At 43.8% G+C, this 10,727-nt stretch overlaps 1 gene segment (V, D, J or C); it reads right to left on the reverse strand.

Annotated features, from left to right (window-relative positions):
- Positions 1 to 3,082: 3,082 nt before the first annotated feature.
- On the reverse strand, positions 3,083 to 3,571 carry LOC106695850. The segment is given in 2 exon segments: positions 3,083 to 3,405; positions 3,510 to 3,571. Coding segments are annotated over 2 exon segments (369 nt in total).
- Between the last annotated feature and the right edge of the window lie 7,156 nt (positions 3,572 to 10,727).

Here is a 10,727-nt window from a genome sequence, read left to right on the forward strand (position 1 = left end):
TCCTGGGCCCGACTCCTGCAGCTGCACCTGGGACAGGACACCTGGGGACAAGGAGCATCAGTCCCTGTCAGTCACCTCCAGTCACAGCCTTCCCATGACCCCTGTCTGACCCCTGAGACCCTCATCTTGATAAGTTGTCACCAGGCACAGGACAAGACCCAGCAGTCTCATCTTCTTCTAGACCACAACTCTGCCTTCCCAGAGACCTCAGCCCTGTGTGAGGAGAGAGCTGTGAGCCTGCACAGCCCAGAAGAGGATTTACCCTGGAGCTTGAACAGACATTTGCATATGGGGAAGCATTTTCCTTCTAAGTAGAGGGACTGAGGTCTGTATTCCCTGATCATTTTTGGGTCCATGATGGGGCATCTCTTTCCTTGACCTCACTCACCATGGAAGTCAGGCACAGGGAACTACCTGGGTCATGAAGCACATTGGAATTAGGTCAAGGACAACCTCACCTGAGCAGAAGAAGAAATGTTAAACTAGATAGGTATGTTTCATTGGTAAATTCTCATTCATCTTTCAAACAAATTTAATAGGGTTTAGCATTTGTTTAGCTTTTGAATCCAATAATTACATATATCTACAAGTAATAAATGTTTATCATTATCATTTTATATGCTAATTATGTTCACCTGGTGTAAAATATTTTAAAAAGAAAGCACAGCCATATTTTTTGTCACATTGTCTTCATTTATATTTCATATGAGTACTTGCTTCCCAACCACAAGAAAAAGGGAGACCCTTGATTCTTGATGTTGGAACTCTTAATGTGACACACTGTGCAAACTCTTCCCTTATGCAAACCTTGGCATATTGCAGACACCCTAAAATAACCACATCTGAAATAATCATGTTTTAACCTGGATAAAAGATAAGAGATAAAGGGAGTGATTATGCATGTGTACCATTGAGAATCTTTCATATCTTGAACAATGTATGCGGCCTGTTAGGTGACCTGATTTCTCAGTCTAGTGTTGTCAGTGATGTTGAGGATCACAGTAAGGGAAATTGGAGAATTCCTAGCACATATTTTCTCACAGGAAAGGGAACTTCAACCTTGTCAGGAAACCCTCATCCCAGCCTCCCTCTGCCCTGTCCCTGGGGTGCTCACTGTAGTCAGAGGATGTTGGGCTCTCCCCCTAACATACCACATCCTTAATGTGCAATGCACACATTCTGCACCAGGCACATGATTCAGAAATATATTCTCTTGCTAAGCTAATAATTTAATTTCATTGATGGAGTATTTGGAGGAACAAATGATTTTCATTTTATTACAGTTCAATTCATCAGTATTTTCTTTGATGGATCTGAATATGGGTGATTTTACAAAGAACTCCTGAGAAAATGCTGAGCCTCCACTGTCCATGTGGATTGGCTACAGCAGCCACAGGGACTGGAGCAGGTTCTGGTACCAGAGGGGAGTGCTGCTGGGAAACTACCCATAAATCTGGACGTGACTGTGGAACTGGGTGAGGGGTGGAAGCTGTACTTGTTTTGAGTCACATGACAGAAATATGCCTGATGTTCAGGACAGAGAATTACTGGACATGTGGGATTAAAGCCTCCTCCAGTGAAGGCCTGGAAGGAAGTGCAGGGCATGAGAGAGACAGCTTGTATCCTCATAGGAAATGCCTGAATATTAATGAACAGGAGTGTGTGACAAATAGAAATGTTAAATATCATGCAGGCAGGAAACAAGAGAAATAAGGAACGTGTCATTGCAAACTGGTGGGAAAGGGATGCCTGTTTCCTACATGCACATTCTCACAGTGCCTCTGCTCTAGAAGGTAACCCCTTCCCAGGTCCAGGGGATCTGCACTTGGACACCTTTGGGATCATTACTGATCTGGTCTCAACATAAAGTACAAAAGCTGCATAATTCATTGGGTCCCATTTATGAAATCTCTCAACATTTACTGGGAAGTGTGGATAACCCTCACTGGAAGAGCCATAGTGATTGTGTGTTTGTATGAGGAGCCTTCATTTCATTGGACCAGGGCCCCTGTCTCAGTCAATAGTCATCATCGTCCTCCTCATTTTATGCTCCTCCTCTTCCCCCTCCTTCTCCTCCTTGTTATAATCAATTGTTTTCTACTCATTTTATGTAGATATGGTTGTTGTTCACAAATAATGACCCTCGGTCTCATATTTGCTCATTTTTTATGGTTATTACGTGGATTTGGTAGCCACACTGTATATTATTTTATGTTTCACTGCTGACAACTGATGGCTCCATCCTGCCTCTTCTCCATCAGCCCCAAGGGGACTCTGATAGGAAAGGTTTGTTCTCCTCTTCATGTGTCACCAAGAAGTTGGAACCACACAAGGAAGCAGAATTCTGCCCACTGGCTCCCCACCTCACAGAAAATAAAAGCCTCCTTTTCTGCCTCTATCCCAGCACCTTGACTTACTGGAGGGCCTTTCCTGTGCCTCCCAGAGATTTCAACTATGAGCACAATGATCATCCCATGTCCCTTGGTGTGTGTGTTTGTCGTCAACCTGGTCATCTGTACAAGCTGCTGTGGGTCCCCCTGCTTCTGCCTGGTGTCAACTACTCTTGGTGCTATGAACATAACTATTAGTCAGTGACCATCACCACCTGGGGTCCTTCTTCTCTGGCGTTGGGGTCACACCCCTCTGGTGCCCACTGTCCAGCGCACACGTGTCCTCCTGCTGCCTGGTTGGGGCCCTGAGCTGTGTGGGGCTGACTGCCCTGTTGAGTCAGCAGAGCCTCTGGTTGGACTTAGGTGCCTTGGGAAGAATTTTTGATCATTAATTGGTACTTGACACAGAGTGTCTAAAAAATAAATCTCTGCAGTTTGTGCACATGAGAAAGTTGTCTCTGTTTACTACAGACTTTCTAACTCAGAGACATCAGAGGTAAGTGCACTGTCAGGAATCCAGAAGTTCCCTGAGGGAAACTGACATGAAGAGGAATCCACACAGGAAACCAGCCCAAACCTCCAACTGCTCCTGCTGCTGAGATGGTCCTTGTGTTCACAGACCCTGAGTGCACCCTGGTAGTCACAGCTTCTGATGCAGGGAGGTTTGTGTCTGGGCTCACACTGACTTCCCCTCACTGTGTGTCTGTCTCTCTCGCACAGTAATACAAGGCCATTTCTTCTGCTCTCAGGCTGTTCATTTGCAGATACAGCATGTTCTTAGCATTTTCTCTGGAGGTGGTGAATTGGTCCTTCACAAAGTCTGCATAGTATGAGCCACTTCCATCAGGATTAATGTGTGAGACCCACTGCAGCCCCTTCCCTGGAGCCTGGTGGACCCAGTGCATCCAGTAGCTACGGAAGGTGAATCCAGAGGCTGCACAGGAGAGTCTCAGAGACCCCCCAGGCTGCACCAAGCTTCCCCCAGACTCCACCAGCTGGACCTCGCACTGGACACCTGCAAACACAAAGACATCCTGGTCAGGAAACACTGACCTGTATACTGTTTCTCTCACTCATACCCACTCACATACTCAGTGTTTCTCATTCTCCATAAAATACCTCTTAAAATAGCAACAAGGAAAACCCAGCTGAGCCCCAACCCCATGGTGAGTGGTCTGTGTTCAGTCTTGATCTGGGGATGTGAACACCTGGGGATCCCGGGGCTGGACTCCTGTCCCAGAGCTGCTGGGTCATGGCTGGCCTGGTTTATATGAGCAGAGGAGGACCTATTTGCATGTCCTCCTGCTATATAGGGAGATCTGGGGTTGGATTATGACAGAAAGGACATGGTCCCAGAGTGTGACATGTCCAAGTGTGCATGTCTGTGAAGAATTACTCCCCATATCTGGGCCTGTGCTCTCCCCAGTAGACCCAAAACTCCAGGAGACCTGTACAGAACCAGGAGATAAAATTGTCATAAAAAGAAAAAGAGGAGGTTTAAAATGAGAGATTCCTTTGACAGTCACCAGTAATAACAACCAAGAGAAATAAACCCTCACAGACCAAGAAAGAAGTAAAAGTGCAGGAGGTTCATGTTCAGGAGACAGAAAGTTCCACCTGACACTTTTTCCTCTACAAAGTGATCTGAGGATAAACTGAGACCAGAGTGTGAGCCTAGAGCCAGTGAACCAAGGGTTGGGGGAGAGAGGAGTGTCTGTGTGGGTCCATGAGAACCAGAAGCATGGACGATAGAGACACAGACAGAGCTCCCGGACCCCATTCCTTCAGGGGAGTTTGGTGCTGGACCTGTAGCAGCTGCACTGCCTCTTTAGTGGTGTTTATTCTTTAGTGTCTGTTTTAGATCCAGTTTCATATGTTGGGATATAGAATAATCTCCAGCATGACCAGGTGTGTTTAGCGGAAGATGTTGGAATGGATTTGGGAATAATTAAGTTGAATTTACGAAATCTTGTTATTGGATACCTGATGTTTGCATGTGACCCTTGGGACTGCTGTCACCGTGTCCCCACATGACAGGGGTCAACTGGAGCCTGCACCTGACTCAGTGCCACATTGAGGGGAAAGCTATATGAGAACATGATGGAGGATTAACCAAGACCGAGGACACATGTGTCCAGGGTTCTTGTTTCATTAGGTTGTGATCTCCTTGCCATTTAGCCAGTTCAAGTTTTCTTTCCTCATTTTCTCTGAAACAGCCCCAGGAATGTTTAGAGTCTTGAAGACACTTTGTTGAGAGGGTGCAGAAACACAAGCCATTTTTGTGTAGATCTTGTATCTTACATCTTTCCTGAATTCTAGTTCTATTAGCCCCTCATACAGTTTTTAAGGTTTTCTATGTACAAGATCATGTCATGTGTATAAAGATAAGGTGAAGCATTTTAACTTGTTTCTTTCTTCTTTGAACATTTAGATTTTTTTCTTGCCCAATTATTCTGACATGGACTTCTAGTTTTGATGAATAGAAGTAGTCACGGGTGAGCCCTTGTCTCAGTCATGATGTAAGAAGTATAACTTTGACATTTTCTCTGTGTAAAATGATGTCACTTGGTGGCTTCTCAAATGTGACTTTTATTACTTTGAGGTCCATCCCTTATACACCTGATATGCTAAGAATTTTAATCCTGTAGCAATTTTTCATTTTAAAGGCTTTATTCTGAATCTATTTATGTGATGGTATAGTTTATCTTTCATTCTGTGGATGAGGTGTATAACAGTTACTGGTTTATGTGCTGGGCTGCATATCTGGCACTTTGGCCAGGCGGGGCATGCTGTACTCTCTGTTCCCAGAACACATAGATAGGAAGCTAATCACTGTACTGATGCTGTACTGTGTCAGGAACAAATTGTGTAAACAAGGCTTTGTAACTAACTTTGTGGTTTTTGCAAATAAAAACGCTGTAACTCCTGTAGTCGGCACTGCAGTTCAGCCTCTGCTTCGGCTGGCCATCTTAATAAAGGCTCCTAAATCTTGATCTGAATCCCTGGTGGTCGTCTCCGTGGGTCTCCCCATTACATTTGGAGGCCCCAGTGAGATCCACTCCAGCCAAGTTGCCGGTGGACACCCTGGACGCCTCAGGCAAGGACACTCCAGTCTCAGTCCGGGTCCCAGGGAGGTGGAGTGTTTTCCTCCCAAAACTGCAATCCAAAAACAATGAGCCACCTGGACCTCCAGCGGGGAGGTAAGAATATGGTATCTGTCTGTGGAATGTTCCCTTTAGGACTCAAAAGAGGGCTGGATGCAGCGGAACCTCGGAGTCTGACTGCCCGGACGCGATGGTGTCTGGGGGTCCTGGTCTGGGCAAACTTAGGTTGCATTTGTCTGGTTTGTTTTCTCTTTGTTCTTTGTTCTTTGACTTTGTCAAAATGGGTCAGGGTCAGTTGTCTTCCTCGACCCCCTTACAATGTTTTCTTGAGAATTTTCAGGACTTCAAGAGACGCAGAGAGGACTACGCCACCCCAGTTAATTATTTTGATTTACAGACATTTTGTTCTCTCAGACCCACTCCAAGTGAGTGAAAGGGGAGCTTGATTACCTCCACGGAAGTCAATGACTCCCTCAGATAAATTAATCAGGAATCAGGTGGACTGTTTAAACTCTGAGTAAACATCTGGTAGAAGTAAAAAACTCAGACTGTCTGGTGTATGAATGTAAGTGTAAGAGTCTGTGTGAAGCGAAAGCTACTTTGTGCCATCTGGCTGTACACATGAAAGTATTTTCTCTGTTGTTTAATTTCTTTATTAAAGATAGGGCAAACCCTGCTATAGGGGGAAGACAGTAGAGAACTTTTAATTGCTTTTCCCTGATGTATAATTTTGCTGTGTTAGGTTAAAATTTTAGAAGTCTAAGGTTAATTTAAATGTATAAAATTTGTGAAGGGTACAACCCAGAGAATTTTAAACAAAGGCTTGTTAGGTTAAGATTAGGACATTTTCTCATGGCCTGTGTAGGGTGAGGGAGAGGGACTGCTGGATTTTTATCATGTGGTCCCGAGACCTGTGACCTGCCTGCCATTCCTGATAGATTTACAGTGGGTCTCTGTTGGGGACAGCATCATCTCTGACTGGGGGGAGGAAGAGAGCTGAAAACTGCTCCAGAGTGGGTGCGAGATGGGGTAGTGGCAGTAGGATTTGCTAGATAGGGTAGTAGGCTCTCAGCCTGCTGAGATGGAGGAGGCTTAGGCTGGGGGACAGGGGGATAGTCAGAGAGGTCAAAAGCGGTAAAAGAGGAGAAGGGTTTGAGCCTCTGGGGCTTAGAATAAAGAAGGAAAAATCTAGGGAGAGCAGCTAAGGACAGAGTAAATGGTTAATGCAGAAAAGGGTGGAGGGCGTCGGCAGGGAGAGATGGTTTTTGTTGATTTTTACTTATCTGAACTATGCTGGACTCAAGGCCGCAAGCTGCTACTAAGCACAACAAGTTTTTCTCTACCTTGTTTTGTCCTCTTTAACCCTTCCAATACTAAATTAGACTAATGCAATATACTTAAAATTTCATAAAGGTTAACCTAAGAAATGCTGGCTGTTTACTTTATAGTAATCATTAAAGGATTGGGGTTTCTAAGAATAAGGAATTACTGAGTAGAAGGTCTGAGGCATAGTTATACATTTTTAAAGGACATAGAAAGAAGGTTTAAAGGCTAATTTGAAAGTGTGAAATTTATAAAGGATATATATATAAAGAAAAATGTTAAAAGAAAATTAATTAAATGATAGAGGCCAATAAGCCAGGAAAAGTAAATAATTTACATTTTGCCTCCCTAAACAGAGGGCAAATAGTTATGCCAAAGTACTTAGGGGGGACTAATAAAATAAATCCAACAGTTACTGTTTTTTTATATAACTCTGGAGAGTCAATAAAAAGGACTAGCAAAGAAAATCAGAAGCTCTTAAGGAAGGTCAGTAGCTTTTTCTCCTTATGTAATTCCTCTGAAATTTGGCAATACTTAATAAATAAATCATAGCAATACATTTCTTTGCATAAATTCAATAAGACCGGTTTCCAATAGTGGTTTTATTGACTGAAAACTTTGACTGGAGTATCATGTTTTAAAGAGCCCTGTCTGAGCTCTGAAGACTTGAAGCCAATAAGAGTACAATGGAGAAAGCCTGGTATCTTGCTTGGTAGCCCTAAAAATAGTTGGTGCTGGAGTGTCAGGCCGATGCCCTACCATCACTGGCGGTTGGTCAGAGTAAAAGGGGAGCAATAGGGGCACCTCTGTGTCCCTGCAGAACCCCCATACACTCTGGGCCTTGACAAGTAGGAGGGCTACTGAGATGGGCCTTGAAACCTAGGACATGGGCCCGGGCAGAGATACTGCAGGTGAGGAATTCACCTAACTCAGCAGATACTGCAGGCAGGCCTGATGGCGGCTGGATGGCTTAGCTTCCTGGCCCAATGGGGCACACTAAGATTCACTCGTGAAATTCCAGCAAAGGTAGTCAAGTACCATTCTTGTTGTATTTATGCAGACAATCAGGCCAAATTAAATACAATAGATAAATTGGTGTTGATTTGGTTCTTTTAATAAACAGAGGGATAATTTTAAGGAGAAAAACTCTATTTCAATAGAGGTTATTAAAACTGAAATGTTTCCTTTCCCTCCCACCAGACCATTTGTTACAGTTTGTCTCCACCAGATCACAAGCCCACCTCTTTCTATGCTCAGGCCTCATAGTCCCTCTGACAGACAGCAAGGATCTCTTGGCTCTGAGAGAAACTTCTGACCCGCCTCAGCAGGAAGTAATTACAGAATAAATCTGTAACATCCATTTTCCCTGAAAGGATTCAGAGCTGGGATCCTTAAGGAAATATAGTAGGAAGTTAGACAGACATGAGCAGAGCAAGAACGATGGGCCAATTGGCACTACCAAATGTAACTAAGTCTTTCCACCTCTATGTGTGTAAGACAACGGAACTCCCCAGAAGCAAGAGGGAACTAGGCTGCAGATGAAGCAGCCTGGGAGGCTGCCCAAAAACCAGTGGGGCCTTTACAGATTCTAGTGACCCTTCCAGACCCTGAGCTACCCACCTCACCAGCTTATACAGAAATATACCCAATCTAGAAAAGCTAAAATCCATAACCAATCTTAACTCAAGTTCTTTCAGGCTTTACAGTCTACCCAGAAAGCAGACCAGAAGCACATCCGAAATGCTCTGCCTGTATCCGGTTCATCCCTTCCAACCTGGTACCTCTGTTTGGGTAAAGAAATTTGCCACCCAAGGACTAACTCCCACCTGAAAAGGACCACCCCCATGGCAGTCAAGGTTGATAGGATCCTGATGTGGCTTCATCACACCTGAGTTAAGACAGCCCAGGCAAAATAAAGAGCCCAGGACTCGTTGGAACCTCTAAAGAGTACTCCTGGCCCTTATCTTTTAAACAGGTCCACTGACTTTATTCAGCAAAGAATTAATCCTATCAAGCTTATAGTCCTCAGGGGTGAATATAACTCCCTCCACAACAATGACCCAAAAGAGTCAATGATTTGACTCATGAACATAAAACCAGTGGGGAATGTGCTGGGCTGCATATCTGGCGCTTCAGCCAGGCAAGGCACGCTGTGTTCTCTATTCCCAGAACACATAGATAGGAAGGTAGTCACTGTACTGATGCTGTACTGTGTCGGGAACAAATTGTGTAAACAAGGCTTTGTAACTAACTTTGTGGTTTTTGCAAATAATAACGCTGTAACTCCTGTAGTCAGCACTGCAGTTCAGCCTCTGCTTCAGCAGGGTGCTGTAACTATAGTCGCTGGGCAGCTAAATAAAGGCTCCTAAATCTTGATCTGAGTCCCTGGTGGTTGTCTCCATGGCTCGCCCCATTACAGTTTATATTTATGTGTGTGTTTTTTTTTTTTTCCCACCCCTCGCTGCTTTATTCAATACACGCACACACACACACACACGTGCAGAGTTTCCAATTCTTAAAGCAGTTCCGTTTTACATAAAATCTTTAGATAACAATAAAATCTTTTCTAAAATCCCAAAGACACATAAGTAATTAAAATATAGTCTATTCTCTCCCCCTAAATCAGTGGTTCTCAACCTGTGAGTCGCGACCCCTTTGGCAGTCGAACAACCCTTTCACAGGGGTTGCCTAAGACCATCCTGCATATCAGATATTTATATTAAGATTCATAACAGTAGCAACATTACAGTTATGAAGTAGCAATGAAAATAATTTTATGGTTGGGTCATAACATGAGGAACTGTATTTAAAGGGCCAGAAGGTTGAAAACCACTGCCCTAAATAAAGGAACTCTTACCCTTTGAGACAGCATGGAGGAACTGGAGAGTACTGTGCTAAGGGATATAAGCCAGTCAGAGAATGACAAATATCACATGGTCTAACTTATAGGTGGAATCTAATAAACTGATAAATGAAATAGAACGAGAGGCAGGGACACATGATTCAGACTGACAAATCTCAGAGGAAAGGGAGAAGGAGGGGGCAGGAGGAGATTAAAACAAGAGTTTATATCCATATAAGCCAGACAATAGGTGGTGAAGGCTGGGGTTGTTGTGGGAACAAGGTGAAGGGGGGAAAATTGGGGAAAATAGGGGAACACATCTCTAATGCTGTTTACAATAAAGATAAAACAATAAAATGTTATATATATATATATATATATATATATATATATATATATGTGTTATATAATAAATGTTGGAGTAGATGTGTGGGTGACACTATTTTAATCTTATGGGTCATTCATTTCATTAATAAAATGGATTAAGATTATATACAAACATCTTCCCAAGTACAAGACACCAGTTAAGTAGACTTGACATTGCAAAATTGAATAATCATAATTTTATATAAAACTAGAGGCCCAGTGCATGACATTCGTGCATTGCGAGGAGGGGAGGTCTTTCAGCCTGGCCTGCGCCCTCTAACAGTCTGGGGCCCCTCGGGGGATGTCCTTAGTGCTGCCACAGAGGCAGGAACACCTCCACTGTGCTCACTAGCCATGAGCCTGAGTTCTGGCTGACCGGAGCTCCCCGTGTGGGATTGCACTGACCACCAGAGGGCAGCTTCTACATTGAGCGTCTGCCCACTGGTGGTCAGTGCACATCATAGCGACTGGTCATTCTGCTGGTCTTTCCACTATTTGGTCAATTTACATATTAGCCTTTTATTATTAGGATTGCCAGTGCACTTCATATGTACCAGCCAGTTGGATGGGCAGACAGATGGTTGGTCACTTAACCCTTTATATATACTGTATAGATAATATTTTCATGTCAACTTCAACTTAGAAATAATTGAAAAATAAAGAACTTTCCTTCCCTTGACCTGACTGAGGCCCCTGGGCCTG

Source organism: Myotis lucifugus, unplaced genomic scaffold (assembly GCF_000147115.1).
Source record: "Myotis lucifugus unplaced genomic scaffold, Myoluc2.0 scaffold_3715, whole genome shotgun sequence".
Taxonomy (NCBI): domain Eukaryota; kingdom Metazoa; phylum Chordata; class Mammalia; order Chiroptera; family Vespertilionidae; genus Myotis; species Myotis lucifugus.